The sequence below is a fragment of the Cladophialophora carrionii genome, assembly GCF_000365165.1.
Source record: "Cladophialophora carrionii CBS 160.54 unplaced genomic scaffold supercont1.1, whole genome shotgun sequence".
In the NCBI taxonomy this organism is placed as follows: Eukaryota; Fungi; Ascomycota; class Eurotiomycetes; order Chaetothyriales; family Herpotrichiellaceae; genus Cladophialophora; species Cladophialophora carrionii.
In genome coordinates this window covers 3,828,281-3,845,016 of record NW_008481816.1, presented here as the reverse complement: position 1 = coordinate 3,845,016, position 16,736 = coordinate 3,828,281, and the positions used below count along the sequence as shown (strand labels likewise).

The window sequence follows — 16,736 nt, the reverse complement described above, 5'->3', positions numbered from 1 at the left end:
GGCCAGAAAATCGAAATAGATTAGTAGGAGCAGAGAGCTGATCGACCGCACTGCACTCAGCACAGAGTACCCGAGGTATCCAGCGTCCAATGGTGTAACAGCTCCATGCGAAACGAGTCGCGTCGAGACCACTGCTTTGACGCCCATGTTTCAAGCACTACTGCCCCAGGTTGCTCCGCTGTAGCTGGTGCTCATCGTCTGCTCTGCACTTCTGATCATCTATCTGAAGGAGGGCCCTTCATTTGCTGAAATCAAGTGGCATACCGCAGAGAGATCAGTGCGTTCAATCTAACTCGAAGCTACTTCGCTTCGGACGTCGATGCCCTCGGCGAGCCCTTCTCGCCACTCCCACCACCGAAAAAGTTGTGCCGATGGCCGTGCGGTTGCTGTGGTTGTGATTCAGGATGTGAGGGGTCCTTTTGCTTTTCTTTTTCTTTCTTCTTCTCTTGCTTTTTCATCGACTCGGCCATGAGTTGTTCAAAGGCCATGAAGTCGCCCTCTTCTTCGGGGTCGCGCTCGGCCTAGATTGCAAGATCAGTTTCAGAGGATAAAATGTGACGAGGTGTCGTGGACTTACCTTTTGATATATCGTCCCGCAGAGCACCAGGGCATGTGCTCTCTCCACCCGCTTCTCCAAGCGAACGCTCTTATCGTTCAGGATCTTGTCGCAGACGTCGCGCAGCACTCCCTGGATCTCGAACCGTGACCCCTTCCACGCAGCGGCCAAGATCTTGCCGGTGACCTTCCTCTCGTATTCGGCTTTTTTCTCGTCTGTCCAGTCTGCACCGCCCTTCTCCTCTAGCTTGGCCATTTCCTCCATGGTCAGCTGGGCGTCGATCGCGGTGGAGATGGTGTTCCATGTTTCTTTCGCGAGCGTGCCTTTATCCTTTAAGCGCGAGAAGAAGCCTGATATGCCGAGGAATTTCTGGGATTTGAGGAATGAGGTGGCCTTTTGGACGTATGTCTGCCCGACAGCGTGAAGGATTTCAATGCCAAACGACTCCATCTTCAGGTTTTCGACTTCCAAGCGAGTCTTTTCCTGGAACGCACGCGTGACTTCGTGGCCCTTGTCGGTTTCTGTCCACACGCAGATTCGGTCGATGAGCTTTTTGGCGAGAGTGTCTACTCGTTCTTCGCGCTGTTTCCGGCGTTCTCGTTCGTATGCCTCTAATTTCTCACGCTGCTCTTTTGTCAGACCGCCCTTTTTCTTCTTCTTCTGCAAGTCCTTCTCCTCTTGGGTGAGACCGGCGGCGTCCATGCGGGCATCTTCCTCTGAGCGGTCCATTATCGCTTGTTGGCCGAGGTAGCGTCTTTGCGGTGTGCTTGTGCCGGACCCGGAGGGTTTGGGTGTTGATGAGGACGGTTCCTCAGCGCCTGACACGTACGGCGGAGGCGGTGCGGACGAAGATTCTGATGCTGAGTATTGTTTTGCTTCTTTCTCTTTTGCACCCATGCCCGCAGTGGCGGACTCTGACGCGGGTGCGGGTGCGGCAGTGGCATCCTTTTGTTGGGATTCATGGATATTCAGCTTCTCTTCCGCTTCCTTGGAGAGTTGTTCTTCTTCCATGGCTTCCATGGTGATGTCCATGGTATGTGTGAGGTCTTTCAGGAGGGTCAGTTCGCCGATGAGATCCACGAACGCATCTCCGCCAAAGATCATGCTGAAGAACTCGGCGGGATCCTCAAAGCCCTGGCTGGGCATCGCTTTTTCTTTGCCATACTTGTCGTACGCGGCACGAGTGTCTTTGTTGGACAGGACCTGGTAGGCTTCTCCTACCGCCTGGAAGCGGGCGTGCGCAGTCTCATCGCCAGGGTTCTTGTCGGGGTGAGTCGTAATGGCGAGCTTTCTGTAGGCTTTCTTGATTTCCAATTCGGTGGCATCTGGTTTGACGCCCAGGGCATCGTAATATGATGTATCGACGACCATCTCGATCGCAGTGACAGGAGATGCCCGGGAATATGAGAAGAGCAACCGTAAGAAGATATGTCTGTACGAGTACTCCGTACTAAGATTTATTGCAGCCTTGTTTGGCGACGTGTGGAAGCCGCCGGTGAAGTCATAGGATGAGCGATATTGGGTGATGTCTCCCTCCAGCTGAGCCACAGTGGCTGCGACGCCTGCCCGATGGCCGGAATTAGGGCCTGGGCCGCACCTGTGAAGTTGCCCTCGGGCGCGATTCACCCTGAGCGACAGGCGAGGGTAGCGCCTAGAACCCGATTGGGCAGCTTCTGATTAATTCCTTGGGGTAAAGATCGTGCCATTCGGCTGTCTTCATCCCAAACGCACAGACACGAGATGGTCTAGTACGCACAGAGCGCGGTGCGGTCCCCAGAAAGCTTTTCTCCCTTTCGTTCCTTCGTTCCCCTGTCGCTCGTTTTTCAAGTGATTCATTCTCCTGCTGCTTATTTCGTAGAGTGAGGAAAAGAGATCCAGCTCAATTGCCACGCTGCCTCAGCGCAACCAACGCAGTCATGCCGAAAGCTAGCGAGGTTATATTCTACCTCCTCCATCCCAATCAGCTGCGGGCCATAATCCAATGGTAGATCGATCGCGGCTCTGTGCGGCTGTGTTATAGACTGACGAGGCGTAGGAAAGTCTGGCACAACCCAGTCCACGAACGAGATGAGTCGAAAGATACACCGGCGGCGAAAGAATGTTTCAAATACTTGAACAAGACGAGTCGCTCCTTCAGCGCCGTCATCCTGGAACTACATCCCGAACTCCTCATGGTTGTCACTCTCTTCTACCTTGTCCTGCGGGGGTTGGACACCATTGAGGATGACACGTCGATTCCTGCGAAGAAGAAGGAGCCCCTATTGCGCAATTTCGACGACGTTCTCGACATTGATGGATGGACATTTACCGAGAACAGACCGGAAGAGAAAGACCGCGAGCTCATGCTTCATTATGGATGCGTCATCGAGGAGTTCAAGAAGATCAAGGCGCCCTATCAAGCCATAATCAAAGATATTGCCAAGAGGATGGGGAACGGCATGGCCGACTACTGTCTGAAGTCTGAGAACGACGAGTTTGGGGTCAACACCATCGCCGAGTATGATGAGTACTGCTATTATGTGGCCGGCCTCGTGGGCGAAGGGCTCACGAGGATGTTTGTCGAGGCCAAGTTCGGGAACCCAGCTCTCCTCGACAGACCGCATCTTCACAACTCAATGGGTACGTTCCTGCAGAAGACGAACATCATCCGAGACGTGCGAGAAGATTTTGATGACAAGCGGATATTCTGGCCCAAGGAAATTTGGTCCAAACATGTCGATGACTTTGGGGACTTGTTCAAGCCAGAATACAAGGACCAAGCTTTAAACTGCAGTTCGGAGATGGTGCTGAACGCGCTCAACCATGCCGATGAATGCCTCTTCTTTATGGCTGGGCTTAGGGAGCAGAGCGTCTTCAACTTCTGCGCCATTCCGCAGACAATGGCGATTGCGACATTGGATCTCTGCTTCAGAAATTACAACATGTTTCTCCGAAACATCAAGATCACAAAGGGCGAGGCTTGTCAGATCATGACCGAGTCGACTCAGAATCTCCAGATCGCCTGTGATGTATTCCGGAGGCACATCCACTCCATCCGCAAGAAAAACCGACCCCAGGACCCCAATTTCCTGAAGATCAGCATCGCATGTGGCAAGGTGGAACAGTTCATCGAATCCATTTTCCCGTCACAAAAGGTAGAGGATGCTCTGGCCAGAAACAAGGCCGACGAAGCTCGAGCCGCCCTCGCACAGAAAGAGAAGGAGGCAGGCACCGCGGGTACCAAAGAGACCTTGATGCTGCTGGGCGGGGTGCTAGGCATGCTGCTTTTCATCACATTTTGCATGGTAGGTGCGCTTTGTTCACTCATATGGCCACGCTAACGTGCCACAGCTGGGTGTTGCGTGGCTCGCAGGCGCCAGATTCGACATTGCATTCGAGGAACTCAAGAAGTCCTGGGTTGAGATCAAGGCGAGCGGTCTCATCCCAGGTTTTGGTGGTCAAAACCGGACTCTGACCAATGTCACGAATCATGGCGAACTATGAATGCCTATATCAGCACCGGAACGTGTACATTACAACTAATAGGACAAATCACCTGGCATTCTCGTTGTCCCACAAATCCTTGCCAGCAAACCCGTAACTAACATGGAAAAGGTTGACATTGCCGCTGAGATGACGCAAAAGCACGGATGTCAAATTGCAACTCAGCCGCTTTCATTGACTGTTGTTGTGCCGAAGATGTGCTAAAATTGATCGATACGAATGCTCGCCATTGACAATTGACAGGCCTCAGATTACTTCCTTAAGATGTCCTGTTACGGTCGAGCATACATATACCGCTACCGCTAATATAAATGATGTTTGGCGCACATCAACGCCCAAATTATTCCATTTTCTCGCCAGAATACAGAGTATTTTACAGTACTTCACGTGTCCTGGAGAGTAGATTCTCGCCTTCGCCAATGCAATAGAGCGACCTATGGTTTGAAAGCCTCGTTCTTGAGTAGTCTGCTGTTATCATGGTACTCACCCGATGCAGAGGTCCGGGTAAACGTACTGTGTACACAGGCTTAGTGGGCAGTTTTCTCGAGTCTCCCGTGTTGGGCACCAAATCTTTCCGATGATACTCCTAGAGTTCTTGCCATTGTCACCTGACACTCCTCATCGGTTGCGCAGGATGTCTCTGACGCTCTGCCACCGTCATCGAATCGACTCGTACACTTGTGCACACATGGCAAAGGTGCATTGGGCAAGGGGATCTGGGGGAATTCGCTTTTGCCGTCAACGGCAGATGGGACTCCCGAGGCGCTCAACGAATGAGATATTTGCATTGCAGGCTAGCCAAAATGTGGGTCACCAGAATGACCGCGCGTCAACCGGGAACCAATTGACAGTGCCGATGCTCAGGCACCGACGTCATCGCCTTCTCCAGTGCATCAGGTGCTGTCTTTTGCCCCGATCCGCTTCTTGAAAACGGCTTGAGAGCTCAGCTCGCCCAAGCCATCGATCGAGGAGGCTGGTTCGTGCCTTCCGTTTCGGGAGCGCCACCTCGTAGGATCATCCTGTTTTTGAGGGAGAAAAGGCTCTGAGATTTGTCCAGGTTAAGAGACCACCGGATTCTTGTTGCAGCACTGTTGTTCCTGCTTCGTCTTGGCCATCTCGACGTCTCGGTTATGCGGCCGCCGCATGGTCGTCGATCCAGAAATACCGGATCGACCCTGACATACCGCTCAAGCTTTCCTTGCGGAGGATCTGCCATGTTCGGGCGATGAGTCCTCGCGCTTTGCCGTTATGAAGTGGGCCACGACAAGATGGCATTCTTGCCTGCCCCCGAGAGCTAACCCGTTCAGGGGCATTTGCGGTCCCCGTCCAGCGCCACTTGCCGAGTTGCTTGTCCAATGCTATAAGGGCCCGCGAAACCCTTGCCCGTTGCTTCTTCTGTTCCTTTCTACTCCGTACATATCCAGCCTATTGCCTTCAAATACCTTCCGCAGCCCAATGAGTATCTGCAAAGTCGGTGTAGCAAGCTACACAATGACGTCTTCTCGCTAGACTCTGCGCTTTATTACTTCTATTTGCTTATGGTCTGCGTTTGTCTGCTTGTCCTCTGACTTTCACCCGCAACCCCAAGCCTCTGTGCGAGCATAACCGCTTACGAGATCTCGTCGACGTCGCGATCGATAGTCCAGCCTTGCTTTGTGTACCTGCACAATGTTTGCTCTGCGTCGGGCCGGTTGATCAGCATCCCAATCAAGCATAAGGTCGGGTCATCAATCAGCCAATAGGTCAATTTGCCCTTGCAACCTGCACCTTCACCTGAACCGCCCTTCAGCCGTTTACAATCCGGGCGCAGATTGCTGCAAGGCGTCCGTGAACCCCCATTGCGCCTCCGCTGCACGAGGTGCAAAGCCGAAAGACCAGGAAGGGCCACGACAAGACCCCAGCAGTGTGACACCCGGCTAGTTTCAAAATGGATCAGGCTATCGGTATCGGCCTCAATGGCGTCAACCTCGCCCTTACCCATCAGGAGAAGGTTCTCGATCCCCTACACCGTAAATACAAGAAAATGCGTGGACAGGGCCCTCAACGAGATCCCGATCTCTACGACAGGAGAACAATGGAAGAGAAAGGTCTTGTGTTGCGGCGCCGGAGAGACGTGGGTTCGGACGAAGAGATTGTTGAAGTGGTGCGACATAGGGGTGAAATCCTGCCTCGACGACCCGGTCGTCCCGGTCAGCAACGGAGATCCAGTTCTATGAACAACGCTCGAACAGTGGGAGCAGCCGGCGCTGGTGCTGGGGCTGGGGCTCTAGTTGCTTACAATCGAGGCCGAGATCGAGACCATCATCGAGACAGTTACTACGACTCTGAAGGCTCAGTTCCGCCGCGCTCTCGAGTACGTGCAAAATCGTCCGCTGGTCGCTCTCGCCGCAAACGGAGCTCGTCGTCGTCGTCCTCCTCCTCCTCCTCGTTGGTTTCGTCGACCGAAGAAGAGAAGAACATTTCCAAGATGCAACGGAAAAAATGGATAACCGCCGCGTTGGCCAGTGTGGCTACCATTCATGCCGCCTCGAAGGTGTACTCCTCGATTGAGTCGCACGACAAACGTATGGAGAAAGTCCGCGAAGGGAAGTTGTCTCCAGAAGAGGCTCACAAGCAGCAACGGGCGTCCCGATGGCAGGACGCTGCCGCGATCGGTATCGCGGCGCTGGGCATCAAGGGTGCGGTGAGTGAATGGAATGAAGTTTCGGAAGAACACAGCCAGCACAAGGAACTCCTCTCGCAAAAGGAGGAACACCACAAGAGGCGCTTGGAGCGAGAACGCCGTGCCCGAGCACGAGAGCATGGCGGTTATTACAAGGGACGTGACGGTCGCTGGTATTACGATGGCCCTGTACCCCAGAGTAGTGAAAGCTACCGTGGAGGTGGATCCGGCGCCGGTGGGCACTACGACGACAGACTCGCAATCAAAGATTCGAATCGCGCAAGAGATATATATGAAGAAACTGGCGGTGTCTCCCCGGACTACGACGACACCCGTAGCAGGCATTCGAGGTCTCGACGTGCGGTGAGTCGCGGTCGCGAGAGCGACTACTGATTTCCCTTCAATCTTGCCCCTATTTTCTTGGCTGGGAACAACAGCAAGAGTAGGTCGAAGATGCGCTGACGCGCTATTTGGATGGAGAAGAAGCATAGAAACACATCCAACTCGCCACCACCAAACAACGAGAATAAAAAGGAGCCGGAGAAGATGAGAGCAACGATGGGAAATCTTGCCGCCGATCTGGGGGAGGAGTTATTGGGCATTTGACGAAATTTACACCGTTGGATATGGAATCGTTACCAGCATGGCGCTGCGTGGCATTGCACTGTCTACCTGTCTTCTCATCTCTATCACAGCATCTACCCATCGTGAGCATCTCAGAATCGCTCTCCAGGAGACCGGCAGCTTTATATAACTGTGATCGGGAAGGGCATGCTTTTCAAAGTTCAGGAGTCGCTCTTTTATGCGGATTGGAATCTAGCGGTTGCATAGCGAACAAGCGAGCATGCCATGTGGGCGAAGCATTGGGGAGTTGAAAGACACGAAATGACGATATCGACGCGTACGAGGACGAGACTACGAGACATGACTTGATGATGTTGGGATAGAGTGTCCCTTAGAATGAGGCCTTTAGATCTCCTTTCCCCACCTGTTTGTTGCAGTCGCTCCATGATATCTTCCGCTCTGATGGCGAGTATTCGTCTTAATCGACCTCCCGCGCACGTGACTCGAATACACGTGACTGCGCGTCAGGGTGAACGCGTCTTTAATCACCAATTACTTTTGAGACTTCGCTTCCACTCCTTGAAGGACAACATTCCGATTTCCTGACAGTCAGTCATCACAGTCAGCAGGACGCAAGGCGCCCATCACAGCCACGGGCAAGAGTTCTACGGCCATGGAGTGGACGTCTTCTCTGAAGCGAACGCGGAATGGCTCGATCTACTCCGACACAACCTCAACATTGCGTCAGCTCAACGGCCACGCGAATAAACGTCGGAGAGCTATGACGGAAACAGAAACTCGTATCGCCGCATCTTGTCACCTGGAAAATCTGCCGGATGAGTTGTTACAACAGGTGTTCCTCACTGCCATGAACGGAAACCTGCTCACAGCTTCGCCGCGAATTGCTGTCAAGTTGTCAGGAACAAAAGCCGTTTACCGTGCTGCCTTTCTCCTGACTTTCTACAGCCATGATGTTGATAAAATGTTCAGCGTCTACAACTTGCACTACCTTGTTCCTATCCTTGATCTTCCGCTTTCCAGTTGGGATGTCAGAAGCATGACCCGAGCCGTGCTGAACAGCTCCTGGTGTACATGGGGCCAAGTGAGGATGTGGCTAGCAGATAACCTGGCGTACGCTATTACCAAGTTCCAAGCCGTCTCTAAGCAGAGAAGTCTCCCTCTCTGGTTCTGCCGGTTCACAGGAGGACCGAACGATCTAGAAACTCTGCTGGCCCGGTGCTTGTCGGGTGCCGACGAGGATAACCGCTCGTTGGCACTAGAGATGTGCATGTGGGATATCCGCTTGATGAGAGACAGTGATATCTATGAGGATGAAGAGTCCAAAGACGCTGTGACTCAGCAAAATTATGATCTGAATGCGTATACCGCCGACTGGGACACTGAGCTCATCTTCCACTGTCAGATGCGAGTTTTGGGGGTGTTGACCATCGGCGATGAGAAGGCACAGAGTTATAACTTGCATCATACGGATGCCTTTCGCAATGTAGTCACACAGATGATAGGGTTTGATACCGAGGATTTACAACAGCGACCGTCACTGGACTTCTGGCAACTCCTCGACGAACGAGCCCTACGGGCAACTCGCAATGCGCATTGGCTGCGCGAGACCCTCGCCATTGAGTACTTCTTGTACCCTGAAGATCAGCCTTTCAAAGTTTCCCCGCGTCTATACAGAGCTGCCGCTCTGGCCGACATAAAGCTCGAGGAGGGTATTCATACAGAAGGATGTATTCATGTTCCGGTGCTTTACGTGCTTTTTCAGGTTGACCCCCGGGGTCTGCCGAGGAAAGATCCAGCATTGGTGGGCTGGGCAGCGAGAGCCCGTAGGAGGATACTCGATTTCTTTGACAACCTGGGGACCTTGCAGTATGAGCTGGTCGAACGGAGGAACAACCATGGTGGCACACTCCACAATAGTGATCGGCACAGGTACAGCGCATTGGAACTCGAGTACAAATTCCGCTACGAGATGGACTGGAGAATCGCGTCATACATCGAAACCGGCTCGTTAGGAGAAGCACTTCAAGATCCATTGGCTCCTGATTTCAAGCAGCCGCTTGGGTGGCTAGGGGAGAGACTCAATCCTTCGCCAAAAGCGCTTGACGAAGCTCGAAAGCTTTCCTATCCTAATTTGGGGGGCAAGGACGTTGATATTTTCCACGGGGACCTCGATGATGATTTCGACTATCCCTTCGCCTCGGAGCAAGAAGTCGTGGAGGAGGCTCTCTACGACCATTTCGGCAGGGTTGAAACAGAAATTGTATGGGAGGCAAGCTTCGTCCTCGATAGGATTAGCAGAGCGGAGGCCTACTATGCCCTCACTACCGAAGACGAATATTACCAAAGCAAGCACCACACTGACTATCAAGTGCTTTTTGACAGACGTGATTTCTGGACAATGGCTGAACCGGACTCTGACGGTGAGGAGAACACGGTCAGCGACGGCTGGGACAATGAGGATGAGAACGAAGAGCGAAATGACACTGAAGAGTGGCTCGGCTGGTCGATGAACACTCTTCGCCATGGACTCCTGGACGAGACACCAATTGAAGTGAACTGTGAGCTCTCAGGCCTTGACGTGGCAGTGGCGTTCCCAGATGACTTTCACCCAATACCATCGAAAGACACTGAGTTGATCGAGCCATTCTTCGGGCCGCCGCAATGGTTCCATCCAGCAAAGAAGCCATACTTTGAAGAAATTGATCAAGGACACGGTGCGAAGAAGTTCCAGAGCACAATCCAGCGGCGCTGAATCGCAACGCAGAAGAGTACTTGTTGGCCGCTACTCCACGGCCAGGTCGTCTGCAGGCTTCAAAATCGCACTGGCGACGTCAACTTGACAGGACCTCCCAGTTTGTTATCGGGGTCGAATCTCTTCTTCAACTCTTGCAGTCGTGGATAGTGTTCTCGATATATCTATGGGCAATGTTCAGAAACGCGCCTTCGTATCACGCATCGGACTCACCTGGGCGACAGGGTCATGAAAGTCCTCTATGGCGTTGGGTACAATTTGGATGGGACCTGATAAGTTCACCACTTGTTTCGCACCGTCGCGGACAAGACTTCTCGCCATATCGGCTTCTCTGTCAGACGCAGCGATGTCTGTCCCAGCGCTGATCGTTATCTTGTGCTGGAAGCCTCTGGGACGTGGCCAAGCTGACTCGATATCCGGGGTCAAAGAGTCTCGCTGGGACATTCGGTTAACTCTGCCGAAATATCAAGCGGATCAAATGCCTACTGTGGTGAAGAACTCGAAGAACAAAGCCACACGTTCCCCAACGGTGCCAGGTGACTTCGCCGCCTTGTCATACCAGTCGAACGCTCGAAGAAGTATTGCATCATCCACGATGGACAGGGCCATTGGTGCCCACCACGTGTTCGCTGTGCCTTTGATCTTTCCAATGCTCTCTGTGTCGGAACTGTCAATCTGGGATCCTCGAATCAAAAACAAGGGACCTACCTTGCAACTTGGCCAGTTCTGAGAGGCTCAAGGTCTTGGTCTTGTCGACGGCCCCAGGACAGTCAAGCGCCCATTTGAAGCCACCAGGACTTCTGCCGTGCGCTGCGCCTAATGCGTCGAACGCTTGAATCATCAACATGTCTTCTTCCGCGCGTATGAAGGCTAGTTGTTCTTTTCGCATCATGAACAGATAGAAGGCTACTTTGGGGTTGGGTGGTCTCGAGTCCATGGCCACGATGCCTTCGACGACTGCTTTTAGCTGAGTCCTTGGGATGAAGATGTTACCTCCCCATATCTCATGCTGATACGTGCGAGCTCGGAGTTTGAACTGGGTAACCACTGTCACGGCATCAGCTTTCCACCAGGACCGCATCGTGTGAACTCCTACCAGCAAAGCCATACGCTCCTCTGAGGGCAAAGAGCAGGTCAGGATCTTCGGCCGCCCATAACACGGTGCCATCGACTTTGACAACCTGGGCATCAAGCAAATTGACCGGATCCGAAGTCAACCCAAATTCCGAGGACAGCCAGGAGTATCCACCACCGAGAATACTTCCACCAACGCCTACACAAGGTGTGCGCACAGAGACAGCTGCAGAGGACGTCAGCACATCTACTATAACTGTCGACGAACAGCTCACTCGCATATCCCGGCGCGATCTTGTCCATCTTCTCATAGTACTCCCCCCAACTCTGTCCGGCGCCGACTGTGACGGTCTCATTCTGCTGGTCGAACTCGATGCCATCAAAGGCTGTCAAGCTAATCAAGACATCCTTAGCCGAAGCTGAGCCCACACCTTGACTGCGAATGCCAATACCCAAATCAGTGGTTGAAAGGTACGCTAAGGCCTTGCTCAAGGATTCGACGTTTGCTGGGCGAATCACCAACACCGGCTTTTGGTCTTTCTGAGCCGCCCATGGCAATGATTCAGCGCGGTATCGATATGACGAGGGAAAGATGATTTCGTCGGAACTCAAGATCGAGCCGAGATAGTCGACATGCTCCGGATCGAGCGCCATCCTTGCCCGGCGCTACCTCAGCGCTCAGCTGTAGAGCGTTGCAGATGTAGGTGTACCAGACGGACAGGGTCAAACTGCAGTCCTGCGTCGATGTCAGGCCGGGAAGTTCGGTTGCTGACGGCCATCGTGGGGTTTGATGGGCGGCCTGACTCCGGTTCAGGCTCCCATACCAGTCAATCGTTTCTTCAGATGAGAAAATTCTGTGCTCAAGCTGAAACATTCGGATGACCGCTTCGAAAGCATCGAGTGTATACGAAGTACCCTCGAATACCTTCATGCAGTGAGCTCAACCCGTCACGTATCGTGCCTGGATTTTGTCGATGCCGATAGTGCCTGACTCTGACTTCAAGAGCTAGCTCTTGATGGCAATCTGTCTGAGAAGATGTCACAGTCCTTGCTCGATAACGAGCAGCCCTGCGTGGCCAATCTGTCCGGGCTCCATCGCTTTCAATCTGCATCAACGAAGGTATCTAGCTCAAGCATATATCTGTGGCATGTGAACAATCCGCTTAGGAGAAAATTGCCCGTCAAAGTATTGAATCTTTACTTGCCATAGCGCTACTGGTTTTCTGGTGTCCGAGAGATTCCAAGTCGCGAAGGTCTATGATACCTACCTGCAACGGTAGAAGACCGGTCCGTGTACATGCGCAGGATGACTTCATCATTTTCAGGAGCGAGACGTATACGGACACGGCAGTGGGATCCTTCTCAGACAGACCTCACGCCGCTCTTTGTCAGTTGCTCCTGCCGGCATGTACCGCTCATTGATGTGGTTCAGCTTCACGACGGTCGCCGCTGGAATGGCGGGCGAGGAGCGAGTAGTAAGCGTAAGGTGGACTGGCACGCGAGGTCCAGCAACATTTCGCCCTGATGTCACAAGTCGCGATCTTACGAGGCTCTTCACAGTGGTCCCCTTGGGATGATTTGCAGCCTCTTTTCTGGTTCAGCAGCTCCTTCACACAAGGCTGACGTGTGCCGACAATGCTCAGACTCTTGATCGACGGCAAAGACGAATAGGTGCTGAACTCGCACCATGAGGGCTCGAACGCCAAGCTCAGTGCTCCAGCGCGTCGGACGGGAATCGGCTGTGGCAGGTTGCCTCATGCTCCTTCTCGCTACTGAAGATGGAAAACAGCCAGCCACCCCGAGCCGTGTTGTGGCTGACAACACAAGAACCCACTGGGCGACGATCGGCATGGTGGTTTTGCTGACGAGGCTCAACTCGCGGACAGGGAGCTTTTGATTAGGTCAGTGGAGCCCGTGCGCCGGACTCGGGACTCAACATAAGCACGACACGCAGACGTTCGTGATATAACCGCTCTGGGAAGTGGGACACAGAATCCGAACACGGAAAGGGATTACAACTTCTGAAGCATCAACCCGTTTACTAATGCATTTACTGTACCCACGGTCCAGCTGTGAGGCCCTCGAGCATCACACTCGCAATCGAGTGCAGTCTGGTTTTAGAGCAACTCGTCAATCGACCTCGCTTAGCATAGAATTCCTGCGCCATGGGAGGAGATCATCGAGAACACAGTCTTGTTTTCAGATTGAGCCCAAGCGGAGCGCCGCAACTCCCCACGATGTTATTCGGACCTCACAGATATTCCAACACCGATCAGCCCAGGAAATGCAGTAAGTCAGCATCGATCTCCAACAGTCAGCAATCCTATGGGCTGCGATCTCTCTCTGGGCTCCTTGCTGTCAGAGCGAAGCTTTCCCCTCGGTATGATATTACGTTGTCATGCGAGTGCCCTCAGGACCGAACACCTGTTGGACAGGCCCCGTAAGGCAGCAGAGCAAGAACGATGGTGATCGACTCGATCGTTTCAGCAGCCTATTTCCGCATACCTATAACGATCGACCTCACAGTGTCTGGTCGTCGAGCTGACTTGGCCTGAACATACTATGTCTCGTGGCTGCCGTACCATGACGACAATGGAGGGGCTTGGGCGACCCATGTTTGTGCGTGTCGTTTCTTGGGCGGTGTCTGGGGAAATATAAATCAACGCTGAACGTGGAGCCTCATCTCCTGGCTCGGTCGCTACTTTCATTCATCTAGAGAGGGCTGCTCAAAGGAATCTTGCAGCCATGCATCTTCCTGCAATTATTGCCATTGTGGCCGTTAGTCTGGTCTGTGCTAAACCCATCAAACAGATCAAACGACAGACTATTCAAGATACGTACGATTTCATCATCGCCGGGGGTAGGACAACACCTTTAGGCTGGAGTGTCTCGGTGCTGGCATGCCTGCATGGTAGCTAATGATCCATAGGCGGCACTGCAGGGCTTGTCATCGCGAATCGATTGACTGAATGCCCCGATATCAGAGTGCTCGTGCTCGAAAACGGGCCAGTCCCAGATGTGGTTGCCAACACAAAGACTCCCGGCGGCAATCAGTATCTTGCTGGTAAATTCTTACGATCTGTCCATCGATCCCTGCTCCAGTAACTAAGCACTACGCTCCCTAGGAACGGCGGTTGACTACAACTATTATACGGTGCCGCAGAAGAACTTGAACAATCGGATTCTTCCCTATCACCGTATGTGTGCGCCATGCAGCTGTCCGGCCAGAAATATAACGGAGGTGCTGACCGACGCGCAGGAGGCCGTGGGCTAGGTGGTAGTTCGACAATCAACGGCCTGTACTACGGAAGAGGGAGCGCCAGCGTGTTTGACAAATGGGTCCAGCTTGGCAACCCAGGCTGGGGATGGGATGACCTCTACCCTCTAGCCGTCAAGGTGGGTAGCCTCCACAGCGGTGGCCACGAAACTGTGATCATGGCTAAACTGTGCAGCAAACACACTTCAATGCCCCCAACTTCAACGACGCCAACGACCACAGTTTCGAGACGTGGGATCCAACAGCATACTCGAATGGAGAGCTCCAGATCGCGTTCCAGGGATACGTCCCCAATTCAAATGTCGGCTTCATCCAAGCCGGCGAAGCGATCGGCATCCCTATCGTCGACGAGCTCAACAATGGTAACAACACAGGCGTCAAGCAGGGTACCGGATGTTTTGACAGTCGACTCAGACGCAGCTCCAGCTACGAGGCCTTTTACGTGCCGATCCAAAACCGCACAAACCTCGACGTCCTCCATTATGCGTCCGTTACGGCGATTCAGTTCACCAAGAGCAGCAACGGGACGTCTACCGCCACAGGCGTGTCCTTTACAGACCAGCCGACGGGGCAGTTCATCAACGTCTATGCCGCCAAGGAAGTCATCATCACTATGGGAGCTTTCAACACACCTCAGCTTCTAATGATCTCGGTGCGTAAGCCTGCATGCATGCATGTATGAAGCCGCGGGACTCTCGTTGCTAATACCACTTCGAACAGGGTATTGGGCCTGAGGCTCAGCTGACCACCAACGGCATCAAGCCAGTATACATCAACGAGAACGTCGGTCAAAAGTAGGTCTCCGACTCGAATGCGGTTGTCACCTGCGCATATATTTACATTTGAATCCGCATTTGTACTGTACTGACCTGACCGCCCGTGCTCGTAGCATGAACGACCACTCCGTCTTCAGTATCATGGCCACGGTCCAGCAGTCGGCGTCAACCAGCTCCATAGCCATCAACGACAGCACCCTCGCCGCCGCGGAGCAACAGTTCCTCACAGACGGAACGGGCCCCTGGTCCGCCCCCTCGGGCATCACCAACGCCTTCCAACAGCTCTCCAACGCGACGCTGCAGGCCATCGGCGCCCAAGCCGTCCTCGACGCCGGCCTGGTCAACCAATCACACGTCGAGTTCCTCTACGAATCCGTCTTCTACCCAAGCAACGTGGCCCTCTTGCCCAGCAGTCCTGGCTCTGGCTCTGGCTCCAGTGCCTCCTGCTCCTGGACGGCACCGCCCACCACCCCCAACTCCCCCGAGGCATACTACATTCCGCAGTCGAACCTGTCGTACATCTCACTGACGGCGTCCCCGCTCGTGGCCCTCAGCCGCGGCAGCGTCACGCTCAAGTCGTCGTCCATGTCCGACGCCCCCAACATCGACCCGAACTACTACGCCGACGCGACCGACCGGGCCGTGGCCATCAACGCGTTCAAGGACCTGCGCAAACTGCTCGCCCACCCGGCTCTCGCGCAGTACACGGTCGGCCCGGCCAACGGCGAGGTCCAGCCCGGATGGGCGCACGTGCCGGCCAACGCCTCGGACGACGTCATCTTCCAGTACATCCAGGCCAACACGATCCCGAACTGGCACGCCAGCGGCACGTGCCAGATGTTGCCGGAGCGGGACGGCGGCGTCGTCGATGCACGGCTGCGCGTCTATGGCGTCCAGGGTCTGCGTGTCGCCGATGTGAGTACCGTTCCCAGGCTGCCGGACGTGAATCTACAGGGGCCCGTGTTTATGCTTGCCGAGAAGGCGGGCCTGCTGATCAAGGAGGATTACGGCTTGACTTGTTGAGTGGAGGTATGAAGCTCACTCTGTAGTGTAATCAAGGAGGATTATAGCTTGACTGGTTGAGTAGATGCATGAAGGGTATTCTGTGGAGGTACATTTTGCGGTGATCAAGGAAGATTATGCCTTGACTCATTGAGCAGAGACGTAGGGCATCCATTGTGTCTCTCTCTGTTTGTGTCTGCGCGTGTATATCAGGAATGATTTTAGTGATGAGAAGGGGGACAGGGACAGGGATAGGGACAGGGATAGGGACAAAGATAGGGAGGGATGGAGTGTGGCCGTCATTGAGCTTGACAGACGGTTGACGCTTGCTTGACTCGACATGACATAGCATAGCATGACAGGACCTTGCCCGGGTTTGACTCGGATTGACTTTGAACTGGACGGATATGTTGACCTAGGTAGCAGGGTACAGTCATTGTCAAAGGGAAAAGGTACCTAGGTAGTATTGAACATAGACCGAGTCTGAGACTGAGACTGAGACCCAGACTCACCCTGGATGTGGCTACCTAGGTACACTCACTCACCCGTCTGACAGGCTGCAGCGACTC

General features: G+C 53.7%; 6 protein-coding genes across 6 annotated transcripts; 4 read left to right on the top strand and 2 right to left on the bottom strand.

The window, feature by feature from the left end:
* Positions 1–299: 299 nt before the first annotated feature.
* On the bottom strand, positions 300–1,927 carry G647_01370 (uncharacterized protein; the record flags this gene model as incomplete). The annotated part of the gene is made up of 2 exons (XM_008724770.1): positions 300–521; positions 578–1,927. 2 exons carry the CDS (start codon positions 1,925–1,927, stop codon positions 300–302), a joined length of 1,572 nt encoding a protein of 523 aa, XP_008722992.1.
* A 545-nt stretch (positions 1,928–2,472) lies between these two features.
* G647_01369 (farnesyl-diphosphate farnesyltransferase) lies at positions 2,473–4,039 on the top strand (the record flags this gene model as incomplete). Its single annotated transcript, XM_008724769.1, has 3 exons — positions 2,473–2,540; positions 2,592–3,840; positions 3,887–4,039. 3 exons carry the CDS (start codon positions 2,473–2,475, stop codon positions 4,037–4,039), a joined length of 1,470 nt encoding a protein of 489 aa, XP_008722991.1.
* Positions 4,040–5,966: 1,927 nt separating this feature from the next.
* Positions 5,967–7,094, top strand: G647_01368 (uncharacterized protein; the record flags this gene model as incomplete). The annotated part of the gene is made up of 1 exon (XM_008724768.1): positions 5,967–7,094. One exon carries the CDS (start codon positions 5,967–5,969, stop codon positions 7,092–7,094), a length of 1,128 nt encoding a protein of 375 aa, XP_008722990.1.
* An 844-nt stretch (positions 7,095–7,938) lies between these two features.
* Positions 7,939–10,038, top strand: G647_01367 (uncharacterized protein; the record flags this gene model as incomplete). The annotated part of the gene is made up of 1 exon (XM_008724767.1): positions 7,939–10,038. The coding sequence occupies one exon, from the start codon at positions 7,939–7,941 to the stop codon at positions 10,036–10,038; it is 2,100 nt and encodes a 699-aa protein (XP_008722989.1).
* Positions 10,039–10,097: 59 nt separating this feature from the next.
* On the bottom strand, positions 10,098–11,766 carry G647_01366 (uncharacterized protein; the record flags this gene model as incomplete). Its single annotated transcript, XM_008724766.1, has 6 exons — positions 10,098–10,202; positions 10,252–10,473; positions 10,525–10,694; positions 10,747–11,085; positions 11,135–11,338; positions 11,388–11,766. The coding sequence occupies 6 exons, from the start codon at positions 11,764–11,766 to the stop codon at positions 10,098–10,100; spliced, it is 1,419 nt and encodes a 472-aa protein (XP_008722988.1).
* A 2,091-nt stretch (positions 11,767–13,857) lies between these two features.
* G647_01365 (uncharacterized protein) lies at positions 13,858–16,188 on the top strand (the record flags this gene model as incomplete). The annotated part of the gene is made up of 7 exons (XM_008724765.1): positions 13,858–13,972; positions 14,042–14,176; positions 14,238–14,309; positions 14,372–14,508; positions 14,565–15,041; positions 15,110–15,183; positions 15,279–16,188. 7 exons carry the CDS (start codon positions 13,858–13,860, stop codon positions 16,186–16,188), a joined length of 1,920 nt encoding a protein of 639 aa, XP_008722987.1.
* Between the last annotated feature and the right edge of the window lie 548 nt (positions 16,189–16,736).